The sequence below is a fragment of the Barbus barbus genome (assembly GCF_936440315.1).
Source record: "Barbus barbus genome assembly, chromosome: 36".
In the NCBI taxonomy this organism is placed as follows: Eukaryota; Metazoa; Chordata; class Actinopteri; order Cypriniformes; family Cyprinidae; genus Barbus; species Barbus barbus.
Window position 1 is genome coordinate 1151596 of NC_136714.1, and position 21972 is coordinate 1173567.

Sequence of the window (21972 nt, forward strand, 5' to 3'; positions counted from 1 at the left end):
TGGATGTCAGAGCAAAAACTAAGCCATGAGTTCAAAGGAATGGCCTGCAGAGCTTAGAGACAGGATTGTGTTGAGACAGATCTGGGGAAGACTACAAAAAAATTCTGATGTGTTGAAGGTTCACAGGAGCATTTGGCCTCCATAATCCTTAATGGATGAAGTTTGAAACAATCAGGACTCTTCCTAGATCTAGCCTCCTTGCAAAACCGAGCAATCGAAGGAGAAAGGTCTTGGTTAGAGAGGTGATCAAGACACTGATGGTCACACTGGTTGAGCTCCATGATGGCAAGTGACCAAACTCAAGCTTCTCCTCAGTAAAGATGCATGAAACCATGGTTGGAATTTACAAAAATACACAATAATAACTCTCAGACTATGAAAAAAAAGATTATTTGGTCTGATGAACCTCAATTACTTATTTGTGTCTGAGGGAAACCAAGCACTGCTTATCACCTGCATAACACCATCCCAGCGGTGAAGCATGGTGGAAGTGATCAGAGAAGACGGAAAGCTGAATGCAGTTAAATACAGAGATATCCTTAATGAAAACCTGGTTCAGAGCGCTCAGAACCTCAGACTGAGCTGAAAGTTCACCTTCCAACATGACAATCACCCTCCGCACACAGCCAAGACAGTGCGAGAGTGGCTTAGGGACGACTCTATGAACATCCTCGAGTGGCCCAGCCACAGCTGGGACTTGGAGCCAATCAGACAGCTTTGGAGAAACCTATCAATGACTGTCCACCCATGGTCCCCAGCCAACCTGACAGAGCTCGAGATGATCTAAAGAGAAGGATGGCAAAAAAAAAACAAATGCAGATGTGCAAAGCTTTTTGCATCATACCGAAAAAGACCTGAGGCTTTAATTGTTGCCAAAATGCTTAACTAAGTTTTGAGTTAAGGGTATGAAGAGTTGTGCAATGTCATTGTTTCAGTGTTTCCTTTTTAATACATTTGTAAAGTTGTGATAAATCCGGTTTTTGCTTTTTCATTATGGTGAGTAGTTGTGTAGATTTATGTGCAAAAAAAAGAGTAATTTAAAGCAGTTTAACATCATAACGCAACATAACAAAATGTGAAAAAAATGCTGACTGGGTAACGAGAAACACCTGGGGAGACTATCATGGGTAACCAAACACAAATAAAGCTATGAAATGACTGCAAAACCAGCAGAGGAAACTGGAAACCAAACAGCATGGTCCCAGCACATGAACAGGCACTGCATATCAGCGCTATGCAGCTTTCAGTTGGCTAGCTTCATTCAAAGATTTACATTAAAAGAAATGCAAGTGTCTGTCTGAACAGATGCATTAACAGCTGTTCATTCAAATGAAAATGTTTATTGCATCAGATATTTGTCTTGCTGTGAACAGACCTTCAGTCAGTTTAAATTCCAATTTAACGATAATTGCTTCAGTTGAGAGATTAATTTAGATAAAAAATAATGCATAACACTTTTGCGGTTTCTTGCATTTCTTAGTGGTGTAACCTGTTTACACGGTTAAAAAGTCCCTCACCTGAAGATCTGATCACAGGAAGCACATGTTAATGCCAGGTGTGAACCGTTATCTGTCTTTCCTGATCACTTGATGTGGCAGTTAATACAGTGTGAACAGGGTTTGTTGTAAATACATGGGCATTAACCCAACACATTTACACATCTCACACACACCAAAGTGTTTTTCAACCTCATTTTTCTGAATGTGCCGTTGCTAAAAAAAACATGACCTGGGGCTTTGGGTGGGATAGTCTCGATGTTTTCCCACGTTTCACTTTATATTTGACTTCTTTCAGCTAAAATGGACCACAGTATATGGTTTTAGTTCAACAGGATATGAGTTATTAAACTTAAGAGGCTCATTTGTGTTCATTTCTTGGTATTGTTTTAGGCCCACAGTCTTTGTTTGGGCAAGTGTCATGCTTGTGGTCTTCCAGCATGAAGGGACATTCCCAAAAGTGTCCCTAAATTGCCTTTCAAACCCTGTAAAGAGTGCTGATGAATTTGAGAATGAAGATGCTGGCGAATGCAGGGTGTGTTTGTGATGATCGTCTTTATTTCCTCACAGGCAAGATTCTCTTCAGAAGAAGCCACATCCGAGACGTGGCCATGAAACGACTGAAGCCCATTAATGAGTACTGTAGGGTAAGTTAGAAAACAGACGGCACACACAACAACCATCTCACCTGTCGCTAGCATTCATTTGAACTAGGGGTGTCCCCGACTAAGGATTTTCATAGGCTAATAAGAATTCTTTAATCTTGCCGATAGTCGACTGATAGTCGAATCATATGTTTGGGGGCGGGGCAAAATACATTTCAACGAGTCAAGTCAGACACTGGACAGTCATAATTACTGACGTTAACACTCAAGGGAAATGTGTAACGGACGCCTCGCAGATACAAAAATAATGTTTTATGTTTTGATTAAAAGATAGTTAACATTAAACGTCAGCAAAACCCAAAGAATTCACAACATACAACAGTGCTCTCATTATAACGTCATGTATATGACCGAAGTTATTAATGTTCTGCATTTCTGTTTGAGCTGCGCGCGCCGAAGATCACCAGTGGAATAAAGCATTCGATAGCAGGCTATTAATCAACGCTTCGTTATTTATACAACATAACGTTAATATTACCACTTATAGGCTGTCTGCACAAAATGCCCCGAATGCACACGTCATGACTCTGAATGAACTCCTTTGTGGATGCGTTCTTCACACAACAACGTGCAGAAACACGGCAAATAAACTCTAAAAATTCACAGCCTTTTATTATAATGGTTCTCATTATAATGTTATGAATATGACAGTCCCAGTCATAGTTATTAATATTCTGCATTGTTGTTTGTCTCAACCAAACGCATCTTATACGAGATAAATAATATATACACAATATATATATATAAACCGACTGAAGTGTTTTGAAATCACCTGTACCTTACCCGATTGAATAAATCCAGTCTTTCACTCTGCCTGTGTTAGTTTGAGTCTTGAATATAAGATTTAATTCCCTGCTGCCAAGATGCTCCTCTGTCGGACACGGATTATTGAAAGTGAAACTTAAATCTACAGGGGTGGTTGGATTTATTCACGCACGTTAAAATATTAATTTAAAGCTTTTTTCTTTTCAGATTCGTATTTACAGCAAAATCTCAATAGGCTGTATATTAACTTATTGGGAGAAAACGGGTAGTTCAATGTGAAATCAGATATTTGAGCACCCCCATATAGCCAAAATGGCATAATTATAACACCCCGCGAATATTCAACTGTGAGATTGGGAGTCAAATCAGGCTCCTCCTATCAAAGCATCAAATCTTTGACTATTCACCGCTAAAATGAACACTATTCAATATTTTTATTTATAATATTTCAAAACCCAGCCCAGTCCATGCTGCAAAAGTCACCCTACATAAGCATCCGTTTATCCTTTACTCATGTCACCCCCGAAGCTTATGACCGTTTTTGTCCAGTTAAACACAAAAGGAGAAATTTAGCAGAATGTCCAAGCTGCTCTTTTCCAGTAGAAAAGAACATGAAGCACCATAAATATCGTTCAGTAGTCTGCTGTAGCTCTCAGATCTCATGTAAGTGCAATATATGGAGGTGGTGTGTAAGATTTGACATCAGTGGCCTCAAACAGCAGAAATATTCACATCTCGTGAACTTTGAATATGTGAAAGTGGAGTTTTATATTTGAGAGTTTATCTACAGTGAATGGGGAGATTTCTAGCGAATAATAAGATAAAAGAGGAAAAACCTAAGAGTTCTTTGATAAATGGTCTTTGACATCTACATCTACATCACCGTTCAAAAGTTTGGGGTCAGTACAATTTTATTTTATTTTTTTAAATACTTATGTTCACCAAGGCTGCAAGCAATATTGTGAAATATTATTACAATTTAAAATAAATGTTTTTTTTATTTCAATTCATTTTAAAAGTGAAGTATGTAATAGGGATGCACCAAAATTAAAATTCTTGGCCGAAGCCGAACAAAATAAAACACTGAACACGTTTTTTTGCATTTTTTTCCCCATGTAGGCCTATTTTGCCTTTTTTTTTTTTTTTCACAATTGGATAAATAAATAGCCAAAATGTGCTTTTTACTGTTTTGTCCTGCTTATAAAAAAAAAATAAAAAATCAATTACAAAACTTAAAAATGTAAAAATATTTACTTAACACTGAATATTTTTTAACATTCTATCAGACATTATACCAACAAAGCACAATTTAACTTACAATTAATAAGTTACTAAAATAATATATTTGGCCATTTTTGAGACCCCCTTCTTGAATCATATATATGAATAAATGCAGCCTTGCTGAGCAAAAGAGACTCCTGTTAAAAACAGAACATTAGAATATATTACAGATCCCAATTTAAACGCTAATGTGAATGTTATAATACATGTATAGAGCTGTTGTAGGGTAATTATGATCAATATTATTGTCTTTTTTTATTTTACAAAACAACAGTAAAATTACAATAATAACATTTATGAATATTGATGGCAGTAGCTGCTTTTTGTTAGATTTTATTTTGGCTGAAACCTGCAGGAAGACCCCAGTGCTTCTTTTTGTTGACAACAGCATGCAGGTATTTAAATGATTCTCATTACGAATTTAGGGGATGTTTGTCGCACGCATCACATTGTCACATGTTTTTAAAAAAATATAAAAATATTACTGTGCAAATGACAAGTAGCAGTGTTTTAGAGCAGATTCTCCTCACGCTTTGGACTTTGAGCCCTGGCGCCACAAGCTCGGCCAGCGCTGTTTAAATGCATTTGATTTGTGTGTGTATTAGAGAACATAACATTCTGCAGTTTATTTACTAATTGTTTGAGGCCATTTCGCGATTTCAACCAGCAACAACCACCTCTTCCTCTTCTCATCGGTGACATGAGATGCAGCACTAAGCAGTTCTGGCATGGAACACATTTCAAAGCAGAATAACTGGCTCTAGTGTTGTTTTCCAGAGAAACAAGTATGTGAACTTTGTTTGTATCCTAAATACATGTTGTGTTTTTATACTTTAGTACAGTCAAATTTATTTCTGTGATCAAAGCTGTATTTTCAGCATCATTACTCCAGTCTTCAGTGTCACATGATCTTCAGAAATCATAATAATATACTGATTTGCTGCTTAAGAAACATATATATTATTGCTTTTTATTTTCAATGTAAAAAAATAAATTTAAATCTTAAGCCGCTGGGGTATATTTGTAGCAATAGCTGTAAATTGTTTGGGTCAAAATTATCAATTGTTCTTTTATGCCAAAAATCATGAGGATATTAAGATCATGTTCCATCAAGATATTTAGTGAATTTCCTGCTGTAAATATATCAAAACTTCATTTTTGATTAGTAATATGCATTGCTAAGAACTTCATTTGAACAACTTTAAAGGAGATTTTCTCAATATTTAGATTTTTTTGCACCCTCAGATTCCAGATTTTCTAATAGTTGTATCTCAGACAAATATTGTCCTGTCCTAACAAACCATACATCAATGGAAATATGATTTATTCAGCTTTCATGTGATGTAGAGATCTCAATTTTGAAAAATTGACCCTTGACTGGTTTTGTGGTCCAGGGTCACAAATGTGGAAGCCTCAATACAGTGTCATGTTTCAGGATTCTTTGATGAACAAAAATGTTTGCAAGAACAGCATTTTTCTGAAATAGAAATATTTCGTAGCATTTAAAAAGTCTTTACTGTCGTTTTTTTATATATTGAATGCAACCTTGATGAATAAAAGTATCTTTAAAAAAAAAAAATCCTTTTGAAATGATAATGTACCTTCAGCAAACTCAGCTTTTATAAGAACTTGAGAGTGGGAAGCAGAAGCAGGTTAACTTCAGAGAGATCATGTATAAATTCTACTGCTTCAAGCCAGTTTTTCTATGGTGGTCTGCGCTGTGAATTGAATTTCCTTAACATAAAAGACTGTTCCGTCTTAAGTAACTGTCAGGCTTTTGGTGGAAGGGTTAAGAGGGGAAACAAGCCAGGAATCCGCACTTGGCAGCACAATGTCTGCTTTAGGGCAGGGGTTTGGAGCTGCGCTGAGTTAGCCTTCGTCAGCACATCATGGCTTTTTGTTGACTTTTTAAAGGGCTGTTTCTAAAGGAAACTGCTTTTCAAAATGTTGCTTCAAGTGTTTTTTTTTTTTTTGAGGGTGCCTGTGTGAGCGGTCATGATCTGTGAAGGAGGATTTCAACTCTTTTGACTAAGATTCTCCAAAAACATCTAAAAGTAATAATTCAGTTCCAGTAAATCAAAGCACTCCTCACTTCCCGGACATCTACTGTAAACAAGCTGTGTCATCATCAGCTGATGAATCAGTGCTGGCCTGTGTTGGTTAGAAGACATGATGCTACACTGGATGTAGGCTTGTTTTAAATAACATCATTTCATTGTTTCACAGTATTTCCTCTTTAGTGCTACGAAATATACAGAATGACAGCAAAAACATAAATGTATATGTAAACTATATAAACCTATAGTTCAACCACTGCAGTGTGATTTATGAATGATTCTAATGAATTCTTTTGGACCGTTTTATTTGGACCCCAAATAACTGATTCCAGTGGCTTGTTTTGATCACTTTCAATATAGCCTTAATTTAACATTAAATGTTTAAATGTAAACTGAAGCAACAAATAGGCAAATTTCTCAAGTTTCCACCTTTGAAAAAAACAGAAAAGTTCATTGTGACTTTTTATCTCCCAGTTCTGGCTTTTGTTCTCATGATAAATGCTTGCAATCACATGTTACAATGTTAGAATAATGTATGATATCTCACAATTCTGGGAAAAGAGGGGAAAAAAAGTCAGATATAAAAAGTTGCAATTACCTTTTTATATTTTTTATCCCATGGCTGGAATTTGCTATATTTGAATACTATGAATTGAGACATAGTCTTTTCAACATTGCACATTCTACTATGTATTTAAGTAGTCATATTTGGATGCAGGGTTTATCCTTTCAGTCCAGTTGCTAATCGATTATTAAGCCAAGTTTCCAAATAATATCAAAATGCTGTATAGTAAAATTGATATTTTTGCTTTTCAAAATAAAAATCACTATAACAGAGAGACACAATATAATATTCAATGTATCATTCACACAAACGCATCCATGAGGTCCAAAGAGGACTAGACTCTGCAGGGTGATCTTTCATGATGCTCAAGCCATTGATTTTCACTGAGCGTTGTTGATTTATGATGTCATGCAGACAGTGGAGGTCACGTGATCCACCGCCTGATACAGTTACATACGGCAGTCATGTGCATTACAGCAGTGAGTTAATAAGCGTCAGCTGATGTTTAAATGCTGGAGCAGATCTATATTAATTGAGGTGAAAGGTCAGAAGTGCTGTTAAGAGATTTGTTTTGTTGGGTAAATGGAAACCAATAGTACTCCAGAGGTTATTTTGGCTTGAAAATCAGGCATATTAGCAATTACTTAAAAAAAAAAAAAAAATCTCTATTTTATGTATTTATTTATTTTAAAGAGTGAACATGTTAGGAAAACAAAAACATGGATGTTTCCCACAAATGCAATGTGCACATCTCTCATGTTGGTCACAAAATATTTATTTATTTTAAAGAATTTCTTTGGTCTTGCATGAAAATAACCATTAAGCCTGACATATGAAAGAAGTCATAAAAATCTAATGAAATGGACCGGTTTATTGAACAAACAAACATGCAGACAGACATACACATAAATAGTTTGACACATGTTTTTTTATTTTTTGAGTATAAATTGATTTGTTGAGATAAATTCGGCTTTATGGCTCATATAGTATGATAAAGGAAAATATGGAGGTTATACTGAGCAAAATTGAGCAAAGATATATGCAATTTGGTGCAGATTCTAATATTCATGGCCAAACATAAGATGCTTGTAATGTAATTCAATGAGATCTTTTTAACAGTATAGCAGATACTTACGTAAAATATATGAATAAAAGTTGTGACTCGATATCTCCCAATAATATGTATACTACACTATACTTACAGTAATATGGTGAAATTATATTTAAATGCTTAGTTTTATGATCAAATCTGTTATTGTGGGGGCAAAATATATAATGCAATGCAATGATGGTTGAAAGATGAACAAATAAACGTTCCTCAAAAGAAAAATGATTTATGAATAATCAAGTAAAAAAGTTATTCTTATCTTTACTGGTAACACATTAGATTAGGGAGCACATATTCATGGTTAAACTCTTAATTTGCTGTTTATTGATAGTAAGATAATTGTATAATAGTTGTGTTTAGATATTGGGTTGGATTGAGGGATCTAGAATATAATCATGCATTAATATCTGTTACTAATACACAGTCTAATAAACAGTCAATATGCTAGTAATATGCATGCTAATGTAGTGAACAGTGTTGCCTAATCTAAAATGTTACCCATTTACTTTCAGACGTGTACTATCAATCAGACAAGTTTTGATCATGTTGATCACTTATAGACTTATATCAAATATAATATAGTAGGCTTCATAGGATTAAACTTAAAAGACACAACTGGATGCCACTTGCAGAATTTGGTGTTATTTAAATAGTATGTACTGTATAGTGAACAATAACATGTTCTTTTATGAACATAGTGCATGCCCTTCTGTGGCGATATAGACAAACATTCATCTCTGTCTCTCTCCCGCATACACACACACAAAACAATCAAGGTAATGCACCCACCCAACAGAGTGCATTTACTATAATTGGCCTCCATACACCAGTGTCTTCAGGGAATGCTAATGAGCAGGAGGTCAGGTACTGAACCCTGGGGGGGCATCAGTCTGTGCACATCCGTGATCTCCATGGAAACCGACATGAATAAGATCCATATCCATCCAATCTCCATGCAAACTAAAGCTGAGAGTTAGACCGGTCATCAGCCTCGTCCTGTATCTTAATAAAACAAGCATGTTTTTGCCATTCAAAACCCTTTTCATTTAGAAAATTGAGCATTGGGCAAATGTGTGATTGCAAGAGTAATTGTGAAAAATTGGCCCAGGCTCTGTTTAAAAGCCAGGTTAGAAAAGGGCACCTTAAGCAGATGCGTCCGAGCGTGTGAATTTTAATATTCCAGTCAGGTCAGCCGTCATAACTCAGAGGGACGTCCGTCTGAAGGACACTGAAGCAGCACTCAGCTTTATTAAATTAAAGCTCCTCTGCCAAAATATATAATGACAAAAAGCATCTTCTGTCAGGCAGGAGGCACATGTAGCATTTCTAGATGTGGGACTGGATCTGAAGTGCAGCTGATAAAGCAGAAACAGCTTGCCATCAGTGCAGAGTAACACACAGCCCATCTGCCCTCATGTCATGCCCTGATATGAAAGCACAGCGTTGAGATTCCTGATTATACATTTAAGAGTGTTCTGCGTTAAAACAAATCATGAGAATAAAAACTAAAGAAATGCATGACTTCCAGTTGCTGTTTAGTGTAAATGTGTCTCTGTTTTTATGTGACTTTTGCATGCTATGCTATAAAGAAAGCATTTAGGCGGTAAAATGTTTTTTAGATTTGTGTAGAAGAAACAGATTATAATTTAAACTTCATATTTTTTTCTGAAATTGAATGACTAATTTATCAACAACTTCCGCTTCTGAATGTGTCACATTAGCCAGTAATTATGTATATTTTCCCCTCAGGCCCTGATCCAGCTGCCAGTGTATATTTCCCAATGCGAGGAGGTTCGTGTGTTCTTTGAGACGCGTCCTGAAGATCTGAACCCACCAAAAGAGTACGTTTACACTCCATGACACACACACACACACACACACACACACACACACACACATACATTCAAAATCAGTCAAAGTGACACCGATAACTTAATGAGGCTTAATTTTTATTGAGGGGTTGATTAATAAATCAATAGATAAAAAAATCTAAATAAATAGCCACTAGCCTTTACAGCTCACCAAATCAACAATTAGGATTTTTTTTGAAAAAATAAAAAATGTAAACAGTTTATAATATTGTCATGTATAAACACCAATTTATATTGTATGGTTAAAATCATAATAAGTAAATGCAATATTATAATATAACAGCACGTTCGCTTGAAATAAAATAAAATAAACATTAACTGAAATGAAAAAAATAAATACAAATAAAATACAAAAAAAATATATATATATTACTAATTATACTAATACACAGTCTACTATTACAGTCTGAATATATATATATATATATATATATATATACACACACTCACCAGACACTTTATTTGGTACATCTGTTCAATTGCTTGGTAACACAAATTGCTAATCAGCCAATCACATAGCAGCAACTCTAGATGTGGTGAAGACGACTTGCTGAAGTTCAAACCGAGCATCAGAACGGGGAAGAAAGGGGATTTAAGTGACTTTGAACGTGGAATGGTTGTTGATGTCAGAGGTCAGAGGAGAATGGGCAGACTGGTTAGAGATGATAGAAAGGCAACAGTAACTCAAATAACCACTCGTTACAACCAAGGTATGCAGAATACCATCTCTGAACACACAAGACGTCGAACCCTGAAGCAGATGGGCTACAGCAGCAGAAGACCACACCGGGTGCCGCTCCTGTCAGCTAAGAACAGGAAACAGAGGCTACAATTCACACAGACTCACCAAAACTGGACAATAGAAGATTGAAAAAACGTTGCCTGGTCTGATGAGTCTCGATTTCTGCTGCGACATTCAGACGGTAAGGTCAGAATTAGGGCTGTCACGATTCGTCGCGACTAGCCGATTTTTTTAAATTGTTAGTGGCAGCCCTACTCAGAATTTGGTGTAAAGAACATGAAAGCATGGATCCATCCTGTCTTGTCTCAATGGTTCAGGCTGGTGGTGGTGGTGTAATGGTGTGGGGAATATTTTCTTGGCACACTTTGGGCCCCTTAATACCAATTGAGCATTGTTTAAACGCCACAGCTACCTGAGTATTGTTGCTGACCATGTCCATCCCTTTATGACTACAGTGTACCCATCTTCTGATGACTACTTCCAGCAGGATAATGCACCATGACACAAAGCTCAAATCATCTCAGACTGGTTTCTTGAACATGACAATGAGTTCACTTTACTCAAATGGCCTCCAGTCAGCAGATCTCAATCCAATAGAGCACCTTTGGGATGTGGTGGAACGGGAGATTCTCATCATGGATGTGCAGCCGACAAATCTGCAGCAACTGCGTGATGCTATCATCTCAATATGGACCAAAATCTCTGAGGAATGTTTCCAACACCTTGTTGAATCTGTGCCACGAAGAATTAAGGCATTTCTGAAGGCATAAGGGGGTCCAACCCGGTACTAGCAAGGTGTACCTAATAAAGTGGCCTGTGTGTGTGTGTGTGTGTGTGTGTGTGTGTGTGTTTTTTTTTTATTTTTTTATTAATAATAAATAATATATTTTTAAAACTATATAGACATACAAGAAAAAAGTAAATAAAAAACAAATATAAAACAAACTAATTACTAAAACTTTGACTAAATTTAAAATGCAAAAAATAATAATAACAAAAATTATAAGTTTATAGATGATACTGAAATAAAACAATAGTAGCGTGTCATGGTTCTAAAACTGTCTTTACATTTAGAAAAAAATTAAATGTTACCAAGAGCATGAATGTCTAACTTGCCTATCTTCATTTACAGGGAACCCAGTGGAAAAAAGAAATCAGGTAAGGAAAGGATGTTTGTGAGAAAGTGCCGTGCCTCAGTTGGATTTGAGAGTTGTAATTGACTGTGGTTAGTGTGCCCTCTGCTGACTGTGCACTTCATAAATATTTCATTCCGCACCCTTTACTGTGGATGCTTTCATTCCTTTGTTACCTGAACTTTTCCACCTTCGCCCTCACTCCTGCTCTCATTCATGTTCCCTCATCAGGCATTGTGGAGCGAGTGACTTCTTTCCGAAAGAGAGGTAGTAACAGATACTTGCTTAGCCATGCTCTGTGTGTGTGCCCTCGAAGTGCGGCCCTTCCGCTGCAGGGCGTTTCTTAGGTGGGCAAGGGCTAAGCTTTGTGCTCCGTTCCTGTGTGATGTGCATGGCGGTGTGGTGGTGGTTTACCGGAGGACCTTTTAGCAGATAGTTTAGCAACTAGTATGTATGGTAATAGTGTTCCTGTATAGCAGGAGTGCTTTAGCAATAAAGCAGCAGTTAATGCTTACTTTTTCTTCACAAGGTATAAGAGTGCAGCACCTACAACAAATACATTCAAAAACTAATTTGGAGTTAAAATGTGCATAATTCGACATGCTTTGTGAGATGCAAAGTAGTGCTTCTATGTAGTACTGAAATGTTTTAGTACTGAAAATATAGGAACACATTTGATTGAAGTGCATGACTGGTGTTTTCTGTGCTCTTATGAATTAATTATGCTCTCTTCAACCTTGTGACTGAAATGTGATTACAATCACGATTTTTATAATAATTTCTGTGATTTATTTAGTCATTAGAAATTGTAAATGCTTTAGACGATGTGCAGCTTTTGTGTTGAATTCAGTAGAAATGACACTTCATCTGTGAATGATTTCAAAATAATTAGAATTGGTTAATTTTGTCTGCAGTAAACAGGATGCTTTAGATTAGATTTACATTTACTCACCTTTATGTTGTTTCTTCTTCCATTCTACAAAAAAAAATAAAAATATATATTTTTTTATGAAACCTGAGAGATTTCTGACCTTTCATTCAAGTTTACACAACTAAAACTTCATTGATTCAAAAAGTTAATAAAAATGTCTTCCAAAGAGACACAATCACTTTACTCGATGAACAGATTTAATAAAAAAGTATTGTCGTATAAACATTGGCCTATGCATATACACAGTGCTTGTAAAATATGGTCAACAGAAGCTCAAACGTGCAAGTGCACACATTTGAGCTCTTCTGAATATTAATTTAATGATGTTTTTATGAACTTTTTGAATAGTCAAAGTGTTGTTCGCATGGACTGTCAATGGAGGGATGGAAGTTTCTCAGGTGTCATTAAAAATCTTAATTTGTGACCCTGAAATCATGAGTAGCACAGGTATATTTGTAGCAATAGCCAACAATATATTGTATGGATCAAAATTATCCATTTTTCTTTTATGCCAAAAATCTTTAGGATATTTAGTTAAGATCATGTTCCATGAAGATATTTTGTAAATTTCCTACCGTAAATATATCAAAACTTAATTTGAACAACTTTAAAGGTGATTTTCTTAATATTTAGATTTTTTTTGCACCCTCAGATTCCAGATTTTCAAATAGTTGTATCTCAGCCAAATATTGTGCTATCATAACAAACCATACATCAATGGCAATATTATGACCCTGATGACTGGTTTTGTGGTCCAGGGTCACATTTGTGTTTTGAGGATGAACAAAAGTCTTTTGGGTTTGGTACGACATGAGTGTGAGTAAATAAGGGAAACACCCTTTTTGGGTGTAATATCACTTTAATGTGTAAACAAACACATAAGATGTGCATATTAGATGTTTTTGAGAGAACTTCATGAAATCATTCACAGAAATGGGCAAATCAGTTCAGCAGAAGCACAGGTAGTATCTGCTTCAATGATTTTGTACGAATCACCAAACTAATCTTCATGCACTGCACTGGTGTTCTCCGTACCGTCAATTATATTGTTTTGGCCTCTAGTAAATGTGCTTTGCAGTATAATCAAGACATTTTTTGTCTAGAAAGCCGTTAAAATGAGCCATTTAATAATTATTCCATGTTAGCAGTGTTGCTGATTTGGTGTGGGTTTGTTTCCTTGCAAGACTCTCAGCTCTAAAAACTCTGGCTTTCCAGCTTTGATCTTTCCCGATCACGTTTGCTTCTTTCTTCTCCTGTGGTGGTGCTGGGACACCAGGAGAGTTGTCCATAGCTGTCCCCTCTGTCCCTCCAGGAGGAGACTCGTCCTCAGCGGACCCGCTGCCGCTGGACCAGTACGTGGCCGTCACCGACTACGAGAAGCAGGAGAGCTCTGAGATCAGTCTGTACGTGGGGCAGGTGGTGGAGGTCATCGAGAAGAACGAGTCCGGTAGGAGCCTTCGCTGTTACTGTCTGTCAGCCAATTAATTTATCCAGCCCATATAATTCATCCAAATCTGTTAAATCAGCGGCATATATAAAGTCAGAATTGCTGTATAGAAACGTGCAATTCTGACTGTTTTCTTGCAAACGTGAGTTTGTATCTCGTAACTTAGCATTTTTTTTCTTGCAATTGCCAGTTTATATCTCGCAATTCTGACTTGACTCGCATGTTATAAATCAGAACTGTGATATAAACTCGCAGTTCTGAGGAAAAACAGAATTGTGAGTGAAAAAGCTGCAATTAACCTTTTCACATTTATTATTATAATTTTTTTTAATTGCTCACTCATAAAGACAGTCGCCACCTGCTGGCTAAATGATGCAAGTTGCACTGAAGTCCCTGAAACATGCAAACACAGACAAGCGGAGTCATATAAACAGTGAAAAGCCCCAGTGCTTTTTATTTTCATCTGTCAGTCAACTTATATTTTATGTATATGTTTTATGAATCATTTTGTGATTGAATTGAAGGCTACCAGGAAAACTAAATAATTATTAGTTTATTAATTTCATTCATAGTATGTGCAAAAACAGCTCTGTTAATGTTTCTTGTCTCATCATATTGACAATTACCAATTAAGCAAATCACATAAATCATAACCTATAGGCAAAAAAGGCTAAATTAGACAAAGGTTAGTTTACATCCCTGATTATACAGTATCTGTCAGTTGTTTAATATATACATGTCATCTATAAAATATTAAATGTTAATTTCAGTTACTTCATATCTCACACTTTATGGCCTCTGAACAGTAAGGCCCGTCTACTTTGATTTGATTGTTCATCTCAAACATGTTGACACTGACGAGCACAGCTCATGAAACGTTGGCTCTCGTGGTTTGTGCAGTATCTTTGAAGAACCAAAGTAGAGATAATATTAAGCAATTTTCACAACTTGTATTATATAGTGATTAAATTGGAAAAAAATCTGTCTGATTTCTCAGGTTGGTGGTTTGTCAGCACTGAGGACGCTCAGGGTTGGGTGCCAGCCACATGTCTGGAAGCTCAGGATGACCCTGATGATTTCTCACTCCCAGCAGAAGAAGGTAAAGAGTCCTGCTTGTCATCAAATGTTCCTCATCATCAGTCTTACTGGAATCAAATGTCTGCAACAACAAAAAACCTCCTGTTTATTCAGATTTGGGATCTCTACAGGTGAAGTTTGTAATTGTTTTTGAATGCTCATTCCTAGTTTAATATCCAGAAACTATAAGAATGACAACTAGAAGTCAGTCATTCTTGGGTTGTCAAGAGTTTAAACTCTTTTTGTGGCACTTTCACAACATTTCTCTGTTTGAAATTCAAATGCTTCAAAGTCTGGAAATACAACTTCCAACATATTTCCATTACTTTTCATTCATTTTACGAAAAAAAAAAAAAAAAACAGCTCAGGGTTTGAATAGTGCTTTTTCCAAACAAAAGAAAACTGACATAACTCTACCTTCTGATCACACTGCAAAGGGTGATGTTCTTTCTCAGTATTTGTCTTGTTTTTCAATGCAAATGTCTAAAGATTATTAAATCAAGATACATTGACTTGAGAAGTCTTGTTTTCTGAGAAACTGGTCAAAATGAAAGTGGAACAAATATCTGCTAATAAGCTCCGAAAATCAGTTTAATTACTTGAAATTAAAATTAATTCCCATGTCCTGTACACTTACATTATATGAAGATGATGAGAAATCTGACATTTTTGTGTGAAAAATACAGTATACGGTGAACCTTGCTGAGCCATAAAGACTCAGCGTTAATTGGGTTAATAAGCAAACACCCTAACAAGAACACACCAGGCAGAAAACATGCAGAACATTTTAACTCCCTAGCATCACATAAGTACAAATAAGCCTGTTTTTGCAGTTTTGTTTAGTAGCACAAAAATTGCACACTTCACCGGAGGTTTTAGAAAGACAGTATTGCTCAGATGTTACTCAGAAAGAGAGATGGGAAGGTTAGAGTCAGTTCTTCAAATGCGAGTTCAGTTCTGCACTATATGGCAAAGAGTAGATATTTGGTAGACCATCATATCCAGTATAAAGAGATGTGACCTGAAGGTTTTCACATGTGTCTGCTTGCTCTCTGCTGGAGTGTGCCGGAGATTCTGGTCTCTGCCGAGGCACGTTGGTCGCCGGCGTACTTTAGGGGATCTGTTCAGCACAGGCTTTGGCCAAGGTGGAGAGCACAGCACTTTATCCCTCTATTGTGACGCATGCATGTGTGACCCCTGCATGTGGTGCATGCGCTGCAACCTGTAAGTCTTGTAGAACTGACCACAGCATGAATCAGGGAATTGTAACAATGGTGCCATTTGTTTTTTTTAAACAACTTTCATTTTACTTTTAATTTCTGGTTTGCAAAAGGAATTGCCGAGGCACATGAAATAACTCATGCCTCTGTGAATTACATGGTGTTGATTGATGCATGACTTGTCATGAAAACTCTGTAAATATAAATGTCAAACACAATCACAATTTAAACAAACTAAAGGGATAGTTAACCCAAAAATGAACATTTGCTGTTAATTTACTCACCCTCAGGCCATCCTGGATGTAGGTGACTTTCTTTAGTAGAACAGTAAAGAACATGTTTAGCTGAATCAGTGGTGCTTGGTGATTCATAAAATCCAAGTCAGTGGCGGTCCATCTTTGAGAATAAAAAAAACATATAGAGGCAACACAAAATGAATACCCGACGATATATAATTAATACTGTACCTGGCGATATATTGAGGTCTTATGAAGCGAAACGATCGGTCTGTGCAAGAACATTATTTATAACATCATTACCTGTAATCCAGAGCCTCAGGCGAGCAGGGAAATCCTATTCTTTTCTGTGAACTGATTCTTTTGCACAGTTTGTTTTAATTAACTGGTTTAAATCACCAGTATGTTTACATAATCATGCAAGGACATTCACAGAACGCTTCATAAATAACTTTCATTAATAATATTCATGAAATAATATTACCATATTACTCAATGCATAATATTACTTTTGCTCATGCATGTTAGATGTTCATATCCTTAAGTCCAAATATTAAACTTTGACATGTAGCTCAAATTAATACCTTATAACATATAGCTTGTTGACTCTGTTAAAGTATGGGTCATTCCGATTTATTTCTGATATAATTAACATACCACAGTTTCACTCTGCGTTTATTTTGTTCAGTTTTGTACAGAACGACCAAAATATATGAGATCATAGATAGGAAGTATGAAAAGCTGTGAAGAAATAAAAACAAAAAATAGTATCTATGATTAGAGAGAAACTATCAAACTTGGTGTGGTCATGCCATGTTTAGATTGTGATTTTGTTGGTAGCATGTGAAAATAATCAGTCTTCCCAGCAGATGTGCTTATGCTGTCAATACTTTGAGTCTCTGATCAGATCCTCCCCACCCTCCTTCATCTGCTATTCATCAGAAAACTCAAAACAGAGAGGAAATGCAGATTACAAGCAGCCATTTACTGTAAAATAAGTGAAAAATGTGAAACTACCAATTTACCACTGCATATTTTCAACTATTTTGGCAAAACAATGAAAGCATTATAAGCTCAATGAATCTTCTAAAATTTATGTAATTTTGTTTTTTTGTTTTTTCAAGCAATTGGACATTTTCTGGTTGTCAAGCTATAGTGGAACATTATTGTATTTGTATACATTTTTGTGCGTTTTCTAAAGAAAACATAAGTGGTAAATGGGCTGTAGTGGTTGGACGTTATTCATGAACGGCACTTAACTTTTCAAATATCCCTTTCGTATCCTCAGAGGAAAAGTACACTGTGATCTATCCATATTCTGCACGTGATCAAGATGAAATAGATTTGGAGAGAGGCATGACTGTTGAGGTCATTCAGAAAAACTTGGAAGGCTGGTGGAAGATCAGGTAAAATCAAAGGCAAATGTCCTCAGAAAAATACTTAACAGGCATTTTCTTAGAGCATTGTCACCTTTACCCCCATAGATACCAAGGAAAAGAGGGCTGGGCCCCGGCGTCCTATCTGAAGAAGGCTGATATCCTCAGTCAGAAGATGGCTGCAGGCGGTCCAGGTCATGCCAGCACTAATGACCTAGATGTGGCTTGCAAACAGCAGAATGCCAACAAGGAAAACCAGCGTGACCGATTTTCACCATTTCCAGAAAGCAAGCGCAGTAAGCAAAAATTAGTGTCATTTATGAATAGGTCTGAATTTAGCTTTGTGAAAAAATGCTGCATGAGAACGCAAATTCCCTCTCTGACACTAGGTGGCGCTCATGAAACAGCAGTGATACAGTGTTTCCTCGGTTATGCTGTAAACATTGCACTGGAATTCATAAGAATGTTACTGGCCAACTGGTGATTGGCACAGTTTAACACACTCGCCAACAACTATTTTTACTCACATTTGGTGCTTGGTGAGTGTTAATTTTAGGCTCTGGTTACTGAACTAAAGATTTCTCAAATAGGCAGTCATTATTGCTAAATAATCCCCAAAAAAGTTATCAGGGCACCAAAGTGAAGCTGAGGTAAAAATATTACTTATGCATCCCTAGTTGTGTCATTCAAAAAATATAATGGCCTGATTAGCCCCATTTACATGCTTGATTGTAGTGCACTCTCAGTCCTGGGTTGCATCAGGAAAGGTATCCAGCATTAAATAAATATGCAGATGATCTACATTGGCAAGCCCTAACAGTAACAGCCAAAAGATTGTGGTCCTCTAAATTCTGCCCTTTTCTCTTCTGCAGAAGCAGGAGCGCGACAGAGACCTCCACCACGCCGGGATCTTACAATAGTAAGGGTGTGATCATTTACAATTGCATCTCAAATATTTATAATTCTTTCTTTCTTCAAGGTTCTACAGGGAGGTGCTTCTCATTTTTTATTTCGTCAAGTACTTTCCTGTGGAGTTTGGCTCCAAACTTGATCAAACTCGGCTGCCAGTGACTTTCTAGTAATCCTGAAGCTTGTTCAGGTGTGTTCGATTAGGGTTGGAGCTAAGCTCTGCAGGAAAGTGGACCTTGAAGCCAGAGTTTAGAGCCCCTGATTTAGAGAATTGAGATGCCCTTCAAGATGGCTGAGTTTGATTGATTGGAGGATAGAGAAACGAGGAAGAAACAATTAGAGGATTGAGAAGCACCCAAGATTTTGACATCCTAACTCTTGGCCTCTCTTATTCTAGCCACGAGGAGTGAATCTGCCCAAACCTCCAGTGCCCCCACAAGTAGAGGAGGAGTATTACACCATAGCTGACTTTCAGACGACCATCCCAGATGGCATTAGCTTCCAGGCAGGATTGAAAGTTGAAGTGAGTATAACAGCAGACAAAACTTCGGCTTTCATTTTTGACTATTTTGAACACATCTGGATATTCCACATGCATCTCGACATTTACCTCGCATCTTGTACTCCCAGGTCATTGAGAAGAACTCTAGTGGCTGGTGGTACATTCAGATCGATGATAAAGAAGGTTGGGCTCCAATCACATTCATTGATAAATACAAGAAAACCAGCAATGCCTCTAGGCCTAACTTTTTGGCCCCACTTCTTGGTGAGATGGGTCAACTGAAGCTTGATGATACCTCAAGCAATAATACCAACTCTGAGAATAGTTGGTCCAAACCTCTACCAGACGAACCTTCATCCAACTCTGATTTCTCCACCCGTTCCAAGCTGAGAGAATGGAAGCCCAATGCAGTTAAAGGCAGCTCTCATTTTTCAGGGCCCTTAGCTCCTCCTCCATCCTCCCCCACAGCTGAAGAGAAGCCAGCTTTACCGCCAAGGAGAGAATCCATCAACAAGAGCCTGGAACTGGAGGACAAACCCAAAGCAGACCTTTCTAAACCTCTCCCACCCAAACCACCAGCCCCAGGGGTCATCATCCCATTGGTGACTCCAAAAGCAGCTCCTGTCAAACCAGACAAACCCCCAGAGATAAAGAAGGAGGAGAAGAACAAGCAACTCCACCTGCGCAATGAGATGGGCTTGGAGTGTGGCCACAACATCTTGGCCAAGGAGGTGAAAAAGATAAACCTAAAGCATGTGGCGAAGCAGCCTCCCAAACCCAAAGCAGATTTGCCAGAAGAGAAGCCGGATTTGGCCAGCCCAGCTCCGTTCCTCAAGCCGAAACCAGTGGTCAGACCAAAGCCCGCCCCTGCAGCCAAACCAGAGCCAGTGGCCAAGAATGAGCTGGACATCACAAACCTTCGGAGTAAGCTTCGTCCATCTAAACCTCCAGAGCTCAGCGGCAACTCGAGTGATCCCAACCAGCAGAGCGATACTCCCCCGAATAATGGCAGAACAAACGAAGAGTCAAAATCCCCCAATAAACAACAAAACGGCCATGACCCATCAGAAACAACTAAACCACCACCACCAACAACAGCACCAAAAGAGCTTCCCCAGAGGCCTTCTGTGGCTCCTAGAAGACCTCCTCCACCAAAGAAGAGTTCTGAGCCAGACACCAAAGCTCCCAAAAAAGACTTGCCAGAAGCCAAGCCGGCCGTCCCCCCTCAGAGCAGACCCCCACCACCCAAAACGAAGCCAAAGGAGAAGGAGGAGCCCAAGGCCAAAATACCCGTGCCACCAAAGCCCCCCGTTAAGACAGAAAAGCCAGGGCCTCCGAAAGACAAACTCCCACCTCTTATCAAGGAGCCTGCCAAGGAGGAGCTGTTCTTAGCTGTGGCGGACTTTGAAGGAGACGAGCAGACGCCTGGCTTTAAAGAGGGCGCTGTTTTCGAAGTTCTGGAGCGAAGTGGCAGCGGCTGGTGGTTTTGTAAATATGTGAGCGATGGGCCAGTGATGGAGGGCTGGATCCCTTCCAATTACCTTACCAAGAAACCTTAGGTACTCTTGACACGGCTGCCTAAAGTAAACTTATTTAATTAACCTTTATGCTTTATTTATGGGTACCTTTTTATTTTTAAATGACATTCCATCCTTTGCAAGTTCAAATAGGCCATAATAATTTGTTTGCTTGCTTTTTTGTATCTCTTTTCCCTTTTGGGGAAAATCATGTGTGCTTTCATATGTTAGCACTGAACATCAAGGCTCTTGCCTATTCTTATATTAATCCAACCTTATATGTATCGCTGAAGGTTTAAGTGACTAGCAATATATTAATGACTTTTTGCAGCCTCCATGATATTGTGCCTCAATATAATATGCACAGCGCTCTGTGCTTTTGCCGTAGATTATGCAAAATGTGATGTCTGAGCAGTGTCTATCAGCAGATTCAATATTACGCACACTATGAATCTGTACAAGTAGAAGGCTTGAGCTTACATGGCAAAGCCTGGAGGACTTGTTAAACTAGCTTCCTAATGCTAGATTTCCATTTCGAAGCTTTTAGTTTACAGAAATTGGTCTGCTTTCTTGTTCTAACACTACAAGACTCTACAAATCATGTTGTTTATTTATCTACATAATTTTTTAATAGACTTTGCGTAGAAGTCTACACTGCAGAACTGATGAGTAAAGGGAAGGTGTGGAACGACGAGAAACGGGAAACAAACACATGGCCTTAAGGTTTACAGAACAGTGGCACCCATTTCTAGTTTAATTTTCACAGATGATTTCCGTCACAGGAAAGTTCTAGCAAACATTGATTTAAAAAAGCAGCCCCTTTTGCAGTACCAATCATACATTAGCGAATAACAGAATACCTCAGATCAGCCATGATATTATGTCAGTATTGCCCAAACAAAGTATTTTCATATCACTTACAAAGGTGCTTAGATATTTTACAATCATTGTCAAATGTTTTAACATTCATGCTTGACTGGTTTCAAGCATACATTTGATAAACATGTTTATTTTTAACACTACATTTGAAAATGTGGTTTATTATGTTACTGAAATATTTCTTGTCTTTTTTGA

The 21972-nt window shown here is 37.5% G+C and overlaps 1 protein-coding gene across 3 annotated transcripts in view; it reads left to right on the plus strand.

Moving 5' to 3' along the window:
- The window catches only part of LOC306856203 (SH3 and PX domain-containing protein 2B-like), a 39424-nt gene extending 17770 nt beyond the window's left edge, over window positions 1–21654 (plus strand). Inside the window, exons 4-15 of one of the 3 annotated variants that reach the window (XM_079395308.1) lie at window positions 2067–2143; window positions 9687–9778; window positions 11683–11708; window positions 11915–11950; window positions 13927–14061; window positions 15059–15160; window positions 17883–18000; window positions 18079–18266; window positions 18843–18889; window positions 19277–19402; window positions 19510–20940; window positions 21533–21654. In XM_079395308.1, coding sequence (XP_079251434.1) covers window positions 2067–2143; window positions 9687–9778; window positions 11683–11708; window positions 11915–11950; window positions 13927–14061; window positions 15059–15160; window positions 17883–18000; window positions 18079–18266; window positions 18843–18889; window positions 19277–19402; window positions 19510–20940 — 2378 coding nt within the window. In that variant the 3' untranslated portion in view covers window positions 21533–21654. Of the gene's footprint in view, window positions 1–2066; window positions 2144–9686; window positions 9779–11682; window positions 11709–11914; window positions 11951–13926; window positions 14062–15058; window positions 15161–17882; window positions 18001–18078; window positions 18267–18842; window positions 18890–19276; window positions 19403–19509; window positions 21013–21532 lie in introns of those variants that run through there. The other 2 variants (XM_079395307.1, XM_079395309.1) reach the window with 2 other exon arrangements.
- The last annotated feature ends 318 nt before the right edge of the window (window positions 21655–21972 follow it).